Below are 18228 nucleotides of genomic sequence, written 5' to 3'. Positions count from 1 at the left end.
GGCCAGACGCAGTGCTTAATTTCAGCCGGAACATGCAGGAACAGGATCCGGCACCTCTCAGTTTTGGATTGTTAAATTCCGGAACCAATTTGCTCGGATCTGGTACCTCACCTGGCATGACATTTATTTTCACTGTTTTCAATGTAAAAATGTCAATAAAAGTGATCAGTGTTAATTTGAGTTGCCTCCTATGTAATTGTCCTGCCCCTTAACAAACGTAATGTGAAAACGTGCCTGATATTCTAAGAATTGATTTGTGTTGGGCCGGCTTGGGTTTATGGTTTGCGCAACATTTTAGCCTAGAGACCAACGCGTGGCCATTCCTGTGGTGAGAAAGAGAAGAGCGCCTGAATCTCTCACATAACTACATTGAGATTCAATGAAAGGCCTATAATTTAGCCACAGCTTATTTAAAAAGAAATGCCTAGCTGTGGATTGTGTGTAGCCCAATCACAAGGCATAACCTACAGTCGGGAACTCGCCGCAAATCTGTCAGCCAAAAGAGGCCTTTCGCAATATTTCAAATACAAATGGCTCCTGATGAAAAGAGAATACTAATTAGTCTGTAGGCTACCAAAATATTTTATCAATTTCCAAATAGGCCTATTGAGCGAACAGCATTGTTTTACAAAGTAAACCAAGAGAGAGATAGGCTTTTGGCACGAGCGCATCAGCCATCGCCAGTGAGTGAGCTGCGCATCAATGGGTGAATCAGTGAAACTGGAAAGAGTTTTATAATTTCCTCCTCATATTGTACAATATGTGTGTCTCCACAGACCTAGGCCTAGGCTATTGGTGGATTGAAGACAAGGTCGTTTTTATTGATCTCAGATTCTCAGTTTGTCAGTGTCAAAGTAGCCTGTCATTTCGATCATTTGTGCGGTATTAAAAAAGATTCAGTCATGTAAAATGATGTAGAATTGCAAGAAATCTATTTATAAAAGGCTAAACTTTTCTTGGACCCTAAGCTACAAAACAGTTTCCCCCATGTGTGCAACTTCTGCAAGCGCCTCTACACTACTGCTCTATGCCACTACGCAAACGTGATGATAATGCATTGAATGCTTTATTATAAAGGGGATTTTTAAATGTGTTTTGGTACCTCAGAGCCCCCCAGGTCACCCCCCTATCGCGCTCACGTTTTGTTCCAGCACCTCCCGATTTACAAATTAAGCACTGGCCAGACGGATTACCAGGACGCGTACTCAGAGCATGGGCTGACCAGCTGGCAAGTGTCTTCACTGACATTTTCAACCTCTCCCTGACCCAGTCTGTTATACCTACATGTTTCAAGCAGACCATCATAGTCCCTGTGCCCAAGAACGCCAAGGTAACCTGTCTAAATGACTATCGCCCCATAGCGCTCACACCTGTAACCATGAAATGCTTTGAAAGGCTGGTCATGGCTTACATAAACACCATCAACCCAGACACCTTGGATCCATTACAATTCGCATACCGCCCCAACAAATCCACAGATAATGCAATCTCTATTGCACTCCACACTGCCCTTTTCCACTTGGTCAAAAGGAACACCTACGTGAGAATGCTGTTCATTGACTACAACTCAGTGTTCAACACCATAGTGCCATCGAAGCGCATCACTAAGCTAAGGTCTCTGGGACTGAACACCTCCCTCTGCAACTGGATCCTGGACTTCCTGATGGGCCGCCCACAGGTGGTGAGGGTAGGGAACAACACATCCGCCACGCTGACCATCAACACAGGGGCCCGTCAGGGGTGCGTGCTTAGTACCTTCCTGTACTCCCTGTTCACCCACGACTGCGTGGTCGCGCACGACTCCAACACCATCATTAAGTTTACTGATGACACGATGGTGGTAGGCCTGATCACCGATGACGATGAAGACAGCCTATAGGGAAGAGGTCAGAGATCTGGCAGTGTGATGCTAGGACAACAACCTCTCCCTCAATGTCAGTAAGACAAAGGAGCTGGTTGTGGACTACAGGAAACGGAAGGCCGAGCACAACCCCATTCACATCGACGGCGCTGTAGTGGAGGGAGTCTGTCACGATCGTCGAAAGGAGTAGACCAATGCGCAGCGTGGAATGCGAACATACTTTATTATATTCACCACACGAACAAAAACAACAAAACGATACGTGAAGTCCTTGGTAACAAACACTAACCATACACGGAACAAGATCCCACAAAATACCAAATGCACACAAGGCTGCCTAAGTATGGTTCCCAATCAGAGACAACAAGCAACAGCTGATTCTCGTTGCCTCTGATTGAGAACCACCCCGGCCAACATAGAAACACAATGAACTAGATCCTGAACATAGAAACACAAAACATAGACTCTACACACCCTGGCTCAACATAACAGAGTCCCCAGAGCCAGGGCGTGACAGAGTCGAGAGCTTCAAGGTCCTCTGTGTCCACATCACTAAGAGTCTATCATGGTCCAAACACACCAACACATTTGTGAAGAGGGCACGACAACGCCTCAATACATACATTGAGGCGTTGTCATGCCCTCTGTAGCTCAGCTGGTAGAGCACGGCGCTTGTAATGCCAGGGTAGTGGGTTCGATCCCCGGGACCACCCATACACAAAAATGTATGCACGCATGACTGTAAGTCGCTTTGGATAAAAGCGTCTGCTAAATGGCATAATATTATATTATGTTATTATTATACACAATGTTTATATACTGAACAAAAATATAAACGCAACATGCAACAATTTCATTGATTTTACTGAGTTACAGTTCATATGAGGAATAAATAAATTAGGCCCTCAATCTATGGATTTTACATGACTGGGAATACAGATATGCATCTGTTGGTCACAGATACCTTAACAAAAATGGGCTTCACAATGGGCCTCAGGATCTTGTCACTGTATTTTTGTGCATTCAAATTGCCATTGATAAACTGCAATTGTGTTCGATGTCCATAGCTTATGCCTGCCCATACCATAACCCCACCGCCACCATGGGGCACTCTGTTCACAACGTTGACATAAGCAAACCACTTGCCCACACAACAACATATACGTGGTCTGAGGCCTGTTGGACATACTGGCAATTGGCATGCTGACTGCAGGAATGCCAAATTCTCTAAAACGACGTTGGAGGCGGCTTATGGTAGAGAAATAAACATTACATTCTCTGGCAACAGCTCTGGTGGACATTCCTGCAGTCAGCATGCCAATTGCACGCTCCCTCAAAACTTCAGACATCTATGACATTGTGTTGTGTGACAAAACGGCACATTTTAATGTGCCCTTTTATTGTCCCCAGCACAAGGTGCACCTGTGTAATGATCATGCTGTTTATTTCGCTTCTTGATATGCCACACCTGTCAGGTGGATGGATTATCTTGGCAATGGAGAAATGCTCACTAACAGGGATGTAAACAAATTTGTGCACAACATTTGTGAGAAATAAGCTTTTTGTGCGTATGGAACATTTCTGGGATCTTTTATTTCATCTCATGCTGAGGCCTACAAACTCCCCCTCTCCACCTACAGAGATACCCTCAGTGTTGCCAGGTCCAGCTACTTATCCAACATCATCATCAACTCCAATAAGAACTCCCAGACTCTGTTCTCCTCTGTCAACAACCTATTCGTGCCCCTCCAGTCTGGCTTCCACCCCCTCTACATTACTGAAACTGCACTACTCAAAGTTGTCAATGACCTCCTCACCTCTGCTGATGCTGGTGCCCTCAACATCCTGATTCTCCTCGACCAGAGTGCTGCTTTTGACACAGTGAGCCATCAGATCCTCCTCACCAGGCTTGAGGGTCTGGGTGTTGAGGGCACCGCACTCTCCTGGCTACAATCATACCTCACAAACAGGACCCACTAAATCTCCCTCAATGGCCACACCTCAGACTCAGCTGCAGTTATACAGGATGTCCCCCAGGGCTCTGTGCTGGATCCCTTCCTCTTCATCATCTACATCCTCTCACTTGGTCGGATCCTCCGTCACTTCAACCTTGACTTCCAATGCTATGCCGATGACACCCAGATCTACCTCAACACCAAATCCCTCCTCAACCCACCTCTGACCCACATTGAATCCTGCCCCTCTGCAATAATAACATGGATGCAACATAACTTCCTCAAGCTCAACAGTGATAAAGCTGAACTCCTCCTCATTGGCACCAAATCCACCCTCACCAAAGACGACACTATTGTCTCTCCCTTCCCCCGAACGCACAACCTTGGTGTCATTCTGGACTCTACCCTCTCCTTTGACCACCACATAAGACAGACTGTCAAATCCTCAGTCTTGCACCACCGCAACATTGCTCAATTCAAACGAAGCCTACATGCACACAAAACTCATTATCAAGTCTATTTAACTTCATCAAGCTAGTGAAAGCCCGGGATAAGAACATTAGTTGAACCTACTGTGTCTATATCATACTGAGAAGGCAAGGGTGAAGGAGGGGATAGAGAAAGGTCTCCACTCTCTACAGTGTACATACAGACCAAGTTCACCCACAGCTTCTTACATAAGAGTGGTGATTGTGTTTGGTGAATCGTGCCGTTGAATGCTTGCCTGTCTCGTCGGAAAGGTCACGTATTGTCTGTGTGCCTGAGTGTCAGTCCCCATTAGGGGACAGGAATCTCAGTTGGCTCTGTCGCTCTCCTCCCTGTCTTTCCCTCACTCACTCTCTCTCTCTCTCTCTCTCTCTCTCTCTCTCTCTCTCTCTCTCTCTCTCTCTCTCTCTCTCTCTCTCTCTCTCTCGTCCCTCTCGCACCTTCTCAGAGCTTCAAGTTCCTTGGTGTCCACATCACTAAGGAATTATCATGGTCCACACACACCAACACAGTCGTGAAGAAGGCAAGACAACGCCTCTTCCCCCTCAGGACGGTGAATAGAGTCGGCATGGGCCCTCAGATCCTCAAAAAGTTATACAGCTACACCATTGAGAGCATCTTGACTGGCTGCAACACCGCTTGGTATGGCAACTGCTTTGCATCCGACCGCAAGGGGATACAGAGGGTAGTACGTGTGGCCCAGTACATCACTGGGGCTGAGCTCCCTGTCATCCAGGACCTCTATACCAGGCGGTGTCAGAGGAAGGCCCTAAAAATGGTCAAAGACTCCAGCCACCCAAGTCATAGAACGTTCTGTCTGCTACCGCATAGCAAGCGGTACCGATGCACCAAGTCTGGAACCAACAGAACCCTGAACAGCTTCTACCCCAAAGCCATAAGACTGCTAAATAGTTAGTTAAATAGTTAACCAATAGCTACCCGGACTATCTGCATTAACCCTTTTTGCATGAACTCATTTGACTCATCACATACGCTGCTGCTACTGTTTATTATCTATCCTGTTGCCTAGTCACTTTATCCCTACCTATATGTACACATCTACCTCAATTACCTCATACCCCTGCACATTGACTCGGTACTGGTACCCTGTTTATATAGCGAAGTAATCGTTACTCATTGTGTATTTATTCCTTGTGTTATTATTTGTCTGTTATTTTTCTTTTTTTTCTCTCTGTATTGTTTTGATTTGATTATATAAAAACAGAATTTGAAAAGCTTATGCAAATTAGACATTCAATACATCTGATGTCTCTAATATTTTCTCTGTAAATTAGTTAATTTACATTTTCAAAAAATTATTTTAGTTTACTAAACGTTGACCTGCAAGGTACACTACATGACCAAAAGTATGTGGACACCTGCTCATTGAGCATCTCATTCAAAAATGATGGGCATTAATATGGAGTTGGTCCCCCCTTTGCTGCTATAACAGCCTCCACTCTTCTGGGAAGGCTTTCCACCAGATGTTGAAACATTGCTGCGGGGACTTGCTTCCATTCAGCCACGAGCATTAGTGAGTTTGGGCACTGATGTTAGGCGATTAGGCCTGGCTCGCAGTCGGCGTTCCAATTAATCTCAAAGGTGTTCGATGGGGTTGAGGTCAGGGCTCTGTGCAGGCCAGTCAAGTTCTTCCACACCGATCTCGACAAACCATTTCTGTATGGACCTCGCTTTGTGCACAGGGGCATTGTCATGCTGAAACAGGAAAGGGCCTTCCCCAGACTGTTGCCACAAAGTTGGAAGCACAGAATCGTCTAGAACGTGATTGTATGCTGTAGCGTTAAGATTTATTTTCACTGGGACTAAGGGGCCTAGCCCAAACCATGAAAAAAAGCCCCAGACCATTATTCCTCCTCCACCAAACTTTACAGTTGGCACTATGCATTGGGGCAGGTAGAGTTATCCTGGCATCCGCCAAACCCAGATTCGTCCGTCGGACTGCCAGATGTTGAAGCGTAATTCATCACGCCAGAGAACGCATTTCCACTGCTCCAGAGTCCAATGGTGGCGAGCTTTACATCACTCCAGCCAACGCTTGGTATTGCGCATGGTGATCTTAGGCTTGTGTGTGTCTACTCTGCCATGGAAACCCATTTCATGAAGCTCCCAGTGAACAGTTTTTGTGCCTACAGTTCCTGGTCCAGTAATTGGGTCAGGGTTAAGTGGTACATCGTCAAGCATTTGTGGTACAGTAGTGGTAAGTAACCGTGGCAACGAACACGGTGTGAGACAGACATGGAGAGAATGTTCAAGTGTAGGACAGCGATTCAGAATGAAGAGATATGGAGCTATCAGGAAAGAATAGGCTCAATGACCATTGACTGACTATTCCCTCTCTTTTTAAAACCAATTAATTCAGTGTGACAAAGGGGAATAGGAAGGATGTGTGTGTGCTCTGCCCTGCTGGCACCTGGTCCCTCCAACACACTGGCTTTATTAAAACACGCTGAGCAGGTTTAGAGGAATACCTTGTGCTTGTGGTGTGTGTGTGTGCCTCATAGCTAACGTGGTACTTTCACCGACACAGCCCTAAGCTACAAGTCAGTTAAGAATACTCCTCAATGCACAGGAGACATGCGGAAATGCTTATGAGTTGTTATAATAACTAACACCTGTGTGAAGTACCTGACCTGCTTTGTTGGTATGCATTCTACATATAAAGTCTAGACTTCACACAGCATGACACCCACCTGGATTGTGTGCTAGCTACAGTAGGCCTAAATACAGAACCGTCTATGTGCAGTATATATCATTGATATGTGCTAGCTGCATACCATGTACTGTGTTTGTGCAGTCAGAGTGTATTTGCTTACATTCATACCTGACCTGGAGCCATGATAAGTGTGTTTAGGTCTAGAGAGAGATGTGGAGTATGTAATGTATACAGTAAGGATATTGTGTGAAGGATAACAGGTTTAGGGATGTATGGTGGAGATGTTAGAGGCTACAATGTTCTTACATTTTTTTACATTTTAGTCATTTAGCAGACTGACTTACAGTTAGTGAGTGCATACATTTTCATACTGCCCCCCCCGTGGGAAACGGACCCACAACCCTGGCGTTGCAAGCGCCATGCTCTACCAACTGAGCTACAGGGGATTCTTATATGGAGGGCTTGTCACCTCTGTCTGTCTTCATCTATTTTAGGGAACACAGTGTTTAGTTAAGTTTATTAGAATCCCCATTAGGTACTGCACATGCAGAAGCTACTCTTCCTGGTGTCCACATAAAAAGTACAGAACAGTTATAGACAATAACAACATAAGATATTACATTAAATTCTAAATAAAATATATAAATAAAATAAGAGTTATATATAGAAAGACCCCAAGCGACAACAAAAAATAATATTTACACTTTATTCATATATGCAGTGCATTCGGAGAGTATTCAGACCACTTGACTTCTTCCACATTTTGTTACGTTACAGCCTTATTCTAAAATGTATAAAATATGTTTTCCCCCTCATCAATCTACACACAATACCCCATAATGACAAAGCAACAGGTTTTTAGAAATTTTTGCAAATGTATTAAAAATAATAAACTGAAATATTACATTTACGTAAGGATTCAGACCCTTTACTCAGTACTTTGTAGAAGCACCTTTGGCAGCGATTACAGCCTCACATCTTCTTGGGTATGATGCTACAAGCTTGGCACACCTGTATTAGGGGAGTTTCTCCCATTCTTCTGTGCAGATCCTCTCAAGCTCTGTCAGGTTGGTGGGGGAGCGTCGCTGCACAGCTATTTTCAGGTCTCTCCAGATATGTTTGATCGAGTTCAAATACGGCCTCTGGCTGGGCCACTCAAGGACACTAAGAGACTTGTCCCGAAGCCACTCCTGCATTGTCTTTGCTGTGTGCTTAGGGTCGTTATCCTGCTGGAAGGTGAACCTTCGCCCCAGTCTGAGGTCCTGAGCGCTCTGGAGCAGGTTTTCATCAAGGATCTCTCTGTACTTTGCTCCGTTCATCTTTCCCTTGATCCTGACTAGTCTCCCAGTCCCTGCCGCTGAAAAACATCCCCACAGCGTGATGATTCCACCACTATGTTTCACCGTAGGGATGGTGCCAGGTTTCCTCCGGACTTGACGCTTGGCATTCAGGCCAAAGAGTTCAATCTTGTTTTCATCAGACCAGAGAATCTTGTTTCTCATGGTCTGAGAGTCCTTTAGGTGCCTTTAGGCAAACTCCAAGCGGGCTGTCATGTGCCTTTTACTGAGGAGTGGCTTCCGTCTGGCCACTCTACCATAAAGGCCTGATTGGTGGAGTGCTGCAGAGATGGTTGTCCTTCTGGAAGGTTCTCCCACCTCCACAGAGGAACTCTGGATCTCTGTCAGAGTGACCATCGGGTTCTTGGTCACCTCCCTGACCTCCCCCGATTGCTCAGTTTGGCCAGGTGGCCAGCTCTAGGAAGAGACTTGGTGGTTCCAATCTTCTTCCTCTGTGCTCTTGGGGACCTTCAATGCTGCAGACATTTTTTGGTACCCTTCCCCAGATCTGTGCCTCAACACAATCCTGTCTCGGAGCTCTACGGACAATTCCTTCAACCTCATGGCTTGGTTTTTGCTCTGACATGCTCTGTCAACTGTGGGACCTTACATAGACAGGTGTGTGCCCTTCCAAATCATGTGCAATCAATTGAATTTACCACAGGTGGACTCCAATCAAGTTGTAGAAACATCTCATGGATGATCAATGGAAACAGGATGCACCTGAGCTCAATTTCGAGTCTCATAGCAAAGGGTCTGAATACTTATTGAAATAAGGTATTTCTGTTTAATACATTTGCAAAAAATTATAAAAACCTGTTTTTGTTTTGTCATTATGGGTTATTGTGTGTAGATTGATGATAAAAAATAAACATTTCATCAGTTTTAGAATAAGGCTGTAACGTAACAAAATGTGGAAAAAGTCAAGGGGTCTGAATACTTTCCGAATGCACTGTACATATTTATATTCTTATACACAGTACAGTTAAATTAGATCTTTAGAAAGGGGAGGCGCTGTTATACAATGTTTTTTATCTGTTTTTTAAAGCTAATCTTGCTTTTCTCCCGAGTAACCTCAGGTGGCAGAGCATTCCATGATGACATGGCTCTATACATGATTGAGCTACACATTAAATCTGTTTTTGCTTTCAGTTTCTCCTTAACCCTCAACCATGAAAGACTATCATGCATGTTGTTGATGTTAGTTCAGTGGGAGCAGTTAAGGGCAAGGCATGCTGCTTTGTTTTGAGCCAGCTGCAGCTTTGCTAGGTCTTTCTTTGCTGCACCTGACAGTATTACCGGACAGTAATCAAGATGGGACAAGATCAGAGCCTGATCAACTAGTATTGATCTTTGTTTCAAAAACACAGAACATATTTTTATAACAGACATAGCTCTCCCCATCTTCACAACGACTTTGTCAATATGACTTGACAATGATAACTGACCATTCAATGTTACTCCTAGGAGTTCAGCTTCTTCAACTTGTTCAATGGTCACATCCTTTGTGCACAACTCCAGCTGAGGTTTAGGTCTAAGACTCTCTGAGTCAGTGCGGTACAAGTTGAGTGCTCTTCCCTATATGCATGCTGAAAGTCAGTAGTTAACTAGCATTGTATTTGTTCAAACAATTTCCTGTAAGGGTTGGTGTGAGTTGTGACCCAGGTGCGGTGCAGGATAGACAGTAGGCAGTAGGCAGAGATGGTGAAAACAAGGATCTTTACTGGTGGTCCCGAAGCCAGGATACAAAACAATGGACTTAACACAATAAAAGAAAGGTGGAGCAAATAAGTCTCCAAAAACAGGCTGACAGCCAAAATACGAAATAGTAACTACGACTGAAGTAATAAAGAAACAGGGAGAACACTTCTCGAGTACCTGTACATACTTCTCCGATCAGACACTGATTAGTACTGCTGAGCATAGAGAAACTAGCAGAGAGAACTGAACAAGGGAACACAGGGAAGTGAGGGCATAAATACACAGGTGAACAGGTAGACACAGGTTACACCAATAGGATGATGATTAGTCCAGACTGTGAGTAAGGAGGTGCCTAAGGTTGTCGAAGGTTGACACCTAGTGGGTCGCTCCGGAACTGCGACCCCCTCCTGTAACAATTTCCTCCATCAGTTTACCAAGAACAGGCAGCAAACGTATTTGTCGGCTGTTAGAGCCAGCAAAGGGTGCTTTACTATTTTTAGGTAGTGGAATTACTTTAGCCGCCTTCCACGCCTGTGGACACACACTCCATTAGGCATTGGTTAAAGACATAGCAAATAGGGGTGTCAATACAGTCTGCTACCATTCTCAATAGTTTCCCATCTAGGTTGTCTATACCTGGTGGCTTATCATTATTGATGCATAACAATCGTTTTCCCACCTCTTCCACACAAACTTGACCAAATTCAAAACAGCAATCCTTCTCTTTCATTATTAGATCTTCAATAAACAAATATGATGGTTCACTGTTCAATGTTGTCATTTCACTTCTTAGTTTGTCCACTTTATTAGTGAAATAGTCATTCAAATGATTGGCTATATCAAAAGGTTTTGTTATAAATTACCCATCAACTTCAATGAACGATGGCGATGAATTGGGTTTTCTGCTCATAATATCATTTAAGTTGCTCCAAAAGTATTTTTCCACTGTTTTTTTGTCATTGATCTTGCCTGCAATGTTATTAACATTGTCTTCAATTGTATTTTACTCTTTCTCTCTCTCTCTCTCTCTCTCTCTCTCTCTCTCTCTCTCTCTCTCTCTCTCTCTCTCTCTCTCTCTCTGTCTCTCTCTGTCTCTCTCTCTCTCTCTCTCTCTCTCTCTCTCTCTCTGTCTCTCTCTGTCTCTCTCTCTCTCTCTGTCTCTCTCTGTCTCTCTCTGTCTCTCTCTCTCTCTCTGTCTCTCTCTGTCTCTCTCTATCTCTCTCTCTCTCTCTCTCTGTCTCTCTCTGTCTCTCTCTCTCTCTCTCTCTCTCTCTGCTCTCTCTCTCTCTCTCTCTCTCTCTCTGTCTCTCTCTCTGTCTCTCTCTCTCTCTCTGCTCTCTCTCTCTCTCTCTCTCTGCTCTCTCTCTCTCTCTCTCTCTGTCTCTCTCTGTCTCTCTCTCTGTCTCCTCTCTCTCTGTCTCTCTCTCTCTCTTCTCTCTCTCTGTCTCTCTCTCTCTCTCTCTCTCTCTCTGTCTCTCTCTCTCTCTCTCTCTGTTCTCTGCTCTCTCTCTCTCTCTCTCTCTTCTCTCTCTCTCTCTCTCTCTCTCTCTCTCTCTCTCTCTCTCTCTCTCTCTCTCTCTCTCTCTCTCTCTCTCTCTCTGCAGAGCTCCAGCCCAGGGAGGCTCTCCTCCACCTCTCAGTCCGTCTGGGTTTGCTCCATCTCTCCCGCTTCCTGATTGGTCAGCCCAAAGGTCAGAGGGCACTGACCATGCCCAATGAGGAGGGGGACACGCCCCTCCAGCTGGCTCAAAGGAGAGGAGACCACTCCCTCTTTATGGCACTCGCTACGTGAGTCTCCGCCTCTTTTCAAATCAAATCAAATCTAATTTTATTGGCCACATGCGCCGAATACAACAGGTGCAGACATTACAGTGAAATGCTTACTTACAGCCCTTAACCAACAGTGCATTTATTTTTAATAAAAAGTAAAATAAAACAACAACAAAAAAGTGTTGAGAAAAAAAGAGCAGAAGTAAAATAAAATAACAGTAGGGAGGCTATATATACAGGGGGGTACCGGTGCAGAGTCAATGTGCGGGGGCACCGGCTAGTTGAGGTAGTTGAAGTAATATGTGGGTAGAGTTAAAGTGACTATGCATAAATAATTAACAGAGTAGCAGCAGCGTAAAAATATGGGGTGGGGGTAGGGTTGGGGGGGCAGTGCAAATAGTCTGGGTAGCCATGATTAGCTGTTCAGGAGTCTTATGGCTTGGGGGTAGAAGCTGTTGAGAAGTCTTTTGGACCTAGACTTGGCACTCCGGTACCGCTTGCCGTGCGGTAGCAGAGAGAACAGTCTATGACTAGGTTGGCTGGAGTCTTTGACAATTTTGAGGGCCTTCCTCTGACACCGCCTGGTATAGAGGTCCTGGATGGCAGGAAGCTTGGCCCCAGTGATGTACTGGGCCGTACGCACTACCCTCTGTAGTGCCTTGCGGTCAGAGGCCAAGCAGTTGCCATACCAGGCGGTGATGCAACCAGTCAGGATGCTCTCGATGATGCAGCTGCATAATTTTTTGACGATCTGAGGACCCATGCCAAATATTTTCAGTCTCCTGAGGGGGAATAGGCTTTGTCGTGCCCTCTTCACAACTGTCTTGGTGTGTTTGGACCATGATAGTTCGTTGGTGATGTGGACACCAAGGAACTTGAAGCTCTCAACCTGTTCCACTACAGCCCCGTCGATAAGAATGGGGGCGTGCTCAGTACTCTTTTTTTTCCTATAGTCCACAATCATCTCCTTTGTCTTGGTCACGTTGAGGGAGAGGTTGTTATCCTGGCACCACACAGCCAGGTCTCTGACCTCCTCCCTATAGGCTGTCTTATCGTTGTTGGTGATCAGGCCTACCACTGTTGTGTCGTCGGCAAACTTGATGATGGTGTTGGAGTCGTGCCTGGCCATGCAGTCATGGGTGAACAGGGAGTACAGGAGGGACTGAGCACGCACCCCTGAGGGGCCCCCGTGTTGAGGATCAGTGTGGCAGGTGTGTTGTTACCTACCCTTACCACCTGGGGGCGGCCCGTCAGGAAGTCCAGGATCCAGTTGCAGAGGGAGGTGTTTTGTCCCAGGATCCTTAGCTTAGTGATGAGCTTTGAGGGCACTATGGTGTTGAATGCTGAGCTGTAGTCAATGAATAGCATTCTCACGTAGGTGTTCCTCTTGTCCAGGTGGGAAAGGGCAGTGTGGAGTGCAATAGAGATTGCATCATCTGTGGATCTGTTGGGGCGGTATGCAAATTGGAGTGGGTCTAGGGTTTCTGGGATAATGGTGTTGATGTGAGCCATGACCAGCCATGACCAGCCTCTTTTCATCACAAAGATTATATCAACATCATGTTTATGTATTTATTGCCTTTATTTAACCAGGTAACTCATTGAGAACACAGTCTCTTTTACAATAACGACCCAAGAGCAATCATTTGTGTGAGTGATGATTGTTATAAGACTGAAAATGGCCAACCCAATCAGATAACTAATACATACCTTTCCACTTCACTTCCATACAGTCCCCCTGTCCCTCAGAGGTCTCCCCTTATCGGGGTGTCGTGTATATGGGCAGATAGGACCCGTGTACTGAGGGTCTGTCCTGGGTCTGGCTCCCTCTCCCTCTCCCTCACCTTCCTGGGGGGCCCTGAGAGCAGTGTTCTGGGCAACATCCTGGTCCTCAGAGAGAAACTGACGAACCACAACATCCTCAGACAGGTGAGATCAGGGCCTGTATCCAAAGTGTGGTAGTGCTGATCTAGTATCAATTTTGCCTTTAAGATCATATTAAATAAGATTACATGGACATGTGGGGACCTGATCCTAGATCAGCACTCCTACTCTATGCTTTGTGGATTGGGACCCAGAATTCAAAGCAGTGTTCAGTTTTTAGCTCAAGGTATTTTTCTGTTCAGGTGAGTCCAGTGGATTATGGAGGAAAACATTGTGTAGATTTTAAGGAAAAACTAAAGCTGACTTAATTCTCTACTGTAGTACAATGTAATACAACTGTCAGTGTTTGATCTTGCTAATATGTTTTCTAACTAATGCTCACATAGTTTGGCTAGTTCTTGTTCATACCGGTGGATCTTACTTATGCAGTAAATCTGGTATAATTATAGGTTGTAATGTGGATGTTACACACACTGAGTCGTAAACATGATCACAGATAATTGCCCTGTTTCATCAACTAACTGTTGAATGTGGTGGAGGCTGCTGAGGGGAAGATGGCTCATAATAATGGCTGGAACAGAGTAAATGGAATGGCATCAAACAAATGGAAACCATGTGTTTTATGTATTTGATACCATTCCACTAACTCCGCTCCAGCTATTACCATGATTCCGTCCTCCCCAATGAAGTTGCCACCAACCTCCTGTGGTTGAATGACAGATAGCTACCACAGTGACATTAATATGACTGTTGAACGATTAGGTTGCATAATGTTGTTGTAGCAACCTATTGCTGTGTTTTATTGTAATGTTTACAACTATGAACGTTTAAGGACGAACTGTAACTGTGTGTATCTGCTAAAATACTTAGGCCTAAAGGAAGTGGAAATGTAATTTATTCATTCATGTTTTACTGTAATCAAACCTTTATAATATAATGAATACATTGACATTGAAGTTCATAGATTATGTTACCTACAGTATTAGTTTATTATTATTATTAAGAGCATGTTGTCACGGAGCTCCTGTATTTGTCACAGATCTCAGCACTGAGAGGTGATGTTCAGATGGAGGACAGTTACAGAGTGGACGTCCATACAAGTGATGCCAGTGACGGAGGTGAGCGTGAAACACCAAACTCAGGATTGTGACTTTAATCTGGTGATAATAGCCTGTTCCTAGATCTGTTTGTGCTTTTGCCTACTCTATTGTCATTGTCAAGCTAAACATTGGCATGACAATTCCATAAGGAGTTTGGAAGAGAGCAGAAACAGACTGCCACATAGGCTATGGGATGAGCAGTGATGTAGTGGTTCCTGGAGTAGTGGGTATACTCAAATGTTGCCAAACATTTCCCAAACGGCCCGCCCGGCGAAGGAAAGTCACTCTGTGTGAAAAATTATATGAGAAACAGTGACATACACTCTGAATGACCTAAAATGATAAATCCCATATTGGTCTCTCACAGTCAGGCCAACCCAAGCTGTACTGTTCAAGTAGACTAATAGTAGGCCTACTATTGAAACAGATAAATGAGGCTGTCAACTGAGTCAGAAATACACAGGTTTCTAATTTGTCATTTTAGTCATTTAGCAGATGCTTATCTCAGTCACATTAGTCTTCACATTTTTCCTCAATAAAGTAACTATCAGCAAAGTCAGTGCTAGAAATGGGGGGAAAAGTGCAAGTGTTAGTTCACAAAAGGCAACAACAACATTGGATGTTATAAATCCATAACAATGCTTAAACCACATCAGGAGACCACTTTTGAGGTCTGGGAAAAATCTAAGAAATGTAGATTTTTGAGTGTAGTTACCCTTTTAATGGGCACCTAGCTCTGTTGTTTGGTTAGGTGTTTCTGTAGCACATGAGATGGAATTTGCAAACAAATGGCCACTGGATTGATGGAAATATTCATGATATCATAGGTTTTTGGGAAAGCCTTTCCATCTACCAGAAAACGGTTAGGTCTATTATTAGCATCGCTATATTTTTCCTGTTCCTTAATAGTTTGAAACCTGAACATTTATTTCATATTATGAGGCAGGTCTTACCTTGTTTCAAAATAGCCTATAGCCAAAATCCCACCATAGAAACGTGGAGGCAATTATTTTTATGAAGACGTTCTCCTGTTCTAATGGTTTTCTTTCAACTTTCTTTCATTGTTTAGCAGCCAAAGGCATTATCCTAGTCAGATTAGCAACCCATGATAGCTGTTGCATCTTTAGATCTCCGCTCTTTCTAACAGATATTTCAATCTCTGCCCATGAAACCGCTTGCATTTTAGAATGGTGTTTTCCCACAAATTGAATTTTGGAACGTTCGCGCATAGGCCTACCACCGTGTGCACATTGCTGCACCTACAATGTGAATAAATTATATTTTAATCAACATTTTAAGGTAAACATTCTGATCTGTTCCATCAGCCTTATTAATTGATACAGCATATACCTCCACTACACTACTTTGATACGCATCGTGGGGATTAAGAAGTGAGTATACGCAATGCCCACTGAACAATAAGTGGGTATACGGCGTATACCTGCGTATACCCTCCACTATACCACTGGGGATGAGTCTTTTCAGCAAACTCTGTTCAGAGAGTCATGGTCTCAGTCATGGCTCTTTCTTTGGGTCCACAAACAGCACTATTTACTGGTGGACAGGTTCAGTTGCCACAAATAGAATGCAAAGGCCAGGCCATGAACAGTGTTTGCACATAGGACACAGAGAGAAGAGCAGAGTCCAGTCCAAACACACACATGCATGCACCACACCACACAGCACCCAGCCAGTACACAAATGTCAGCAAGTTGCGTGCTACACAGGATACACACTGCACAGGGACAATGAGAGGGAGTCTATATGAGAGCGACTAATGAGGCAAGGGGGAAGAGGAGAGAAAGAGAGAGAGAGAGAGAGAGAGAGAGAGAGAGAGAGAGAGAGAGAGAGAGAGAGAGAGAGAGAGAGAGAGAGAGAGAGAGAGAGAGAGAGAGACAAAGGATAAAGGGAGCGAGAGGATAGAGAGAGAGAGAGAGAGAGAGAGAAGAACGAGAGAGAGGTGAGACAGAGAAGGAGAGGAGAGGAGAGAGAGAGAGAGAGAAAGAGAGAGAGAGGAGACAGAGAAGGAGAGATGAGAGAGAGAGAGGTGAGACAGAGAAGGAGAGATGAGAGAGAGAGGCGGGACAGAGAAGGAGAGATGAGAGAGAGAGAAAGAGAGGAGACAGAGAAGGAGAGATGAAAGAGAGAGAGAGAGAGAGAGAGGGGGGAGACAGAGAATGAGAGAGAGAGAGAGAGAGAGAGAGAGAGAGAGAGAGAGAGAGAGGGGGGGGCCTTCTATGCCATCAAAAGGAACATAAAATTCAACATACCAATTAGGATCTGGCTAAAAATACTTGAATCAGTTATAGAACCCATTGCCCTTTATGGTTGTGAGGTCTGGGGTCCGCTCACCAACCAAGAATTCACAAAATTGAGACTCTGCGTGCAAAAATATCCTCTGTGTACAACGAAAAACACCAAATAATGCATGCAGAGCAGAATTAGGACGATACCCGCTAATTATCAAAATCCAGAAAAGAGCCGTTAAATTCTATAACCACTTAAAAGGAAGTGATTCCCAAACCTTCCATAACAAAGCCATCACCTACAGAGAGATTAACTTGGAGAAGAGTCCCCTAAGTAAGCTGGTCCTGGGGCTCTGTTCACAAACACAAACAGACCCCACAGAGCCCCAGGACAACAACAACAACACGATTAAACCCAACCAAATCATGAGAAAACAAAAAGAGAATTACTTGACACATTGGAAAGAATTAACAAAAAAACTGAGCAAACTAGAATGCTATTTGGCCCTAAACAGAAAGTACACAGTGGCAGAATACCTGAACACTATGACTGACCCAAATTTAAGGAAAGCTTTGACTATGTACAGATTCAGTGAGCATAGCCTTGCAATTGAGAAAGGCAGACCTGGCTCTCAAGAGAAGACAGGCTATGTACACACTGCCCACAAAATGCGGTGGAAACTGAGCTGCACTTCATAACCTCTTGCCAAATGTATGATCAAATTAGAGACACATATTTCCCTCAGATTACAGAGATCCACAAAGAATTAGAAAACAAACCCAATTTTGATAAACTCCCTTATCTACTGGGTGAAAAACCACAGTGTGTCATCACAGCAGCAATATTTGTGACCTGTTGCCACAAGAAAAAGGCAACCAGTGAAGAACAAACACCATTGTAAATACAACCCATATTTATATTTATTTATTTTCCCATTTGTACTTTAACTATTTGCACATTGTTTTGTTACAACACTGTATATATACATAATATGACATTTGAAATGTCTTTATTCTTTTGTAACTTCTGAGTGTAATGTTTACTGTTAATATTTATTGTTTATTTCACTTTTGTTTACTATCTACTTCACTTGCATTGGCAATGTTAACATACGTTTCCCATGCCAATAAAGCCCTTAAATTGAATTGAAATTGAATTGAATTGAGAGAGAGAGAGGGGAGACAGAGAATGAGAGATGAGAGAGAGAGAGAGA

The 18228-nt window shown here is 44.1% G+C and overlaps 1 protein-coding gene across 1 annotated transcript in view; it reads left to right on the top strand.

Annotated features, from left to right (window-relative positions):
• Positions 1-14818, top strand: part of LOC121583127 — a 40535-nt gene extending 25717 nt beyond the window's left edge. Inside the window, exons 5-9 of the mRNA XM_045225344.1 lie at positions 3504-3776; positions 3867-4202; positions 11655-11802; positions 13518-13713; positions 14708-14818. Of these exons, the coding sequence (XP_045081279.1) occupies positions 3504-3776; positions 3867-4202; positions 11655-11802; positions 13518-13713; positions 14708-14818 (1064 nt within the window). The remainder of the gene's footprint in view (positions 1-3503; positions 3777-3866; positions 4203-11654; positions 11803-13517; positions 13714-14707) is intronic.
• Positions 14819-18228: the final 3410 nt, after the last annotated feature.

This window comes from Coregonus clupeaformis, chromosome 15, assembly GCF_020615455.1.
Source record: "Coregonus clupeaformis isolate EN_2021a chromosome 15, ASM2061545v1, whole genome shotgun sequence".
NCBI lineage: Eukaryota > Metazoa > Chordata > Actinopteri > Salmoniformes > Salmonidae > Coregonus > Coregonus clupeaformis.
This window is presented reverse-complemented; position numbering and strand designations above follow the sequence as displayed.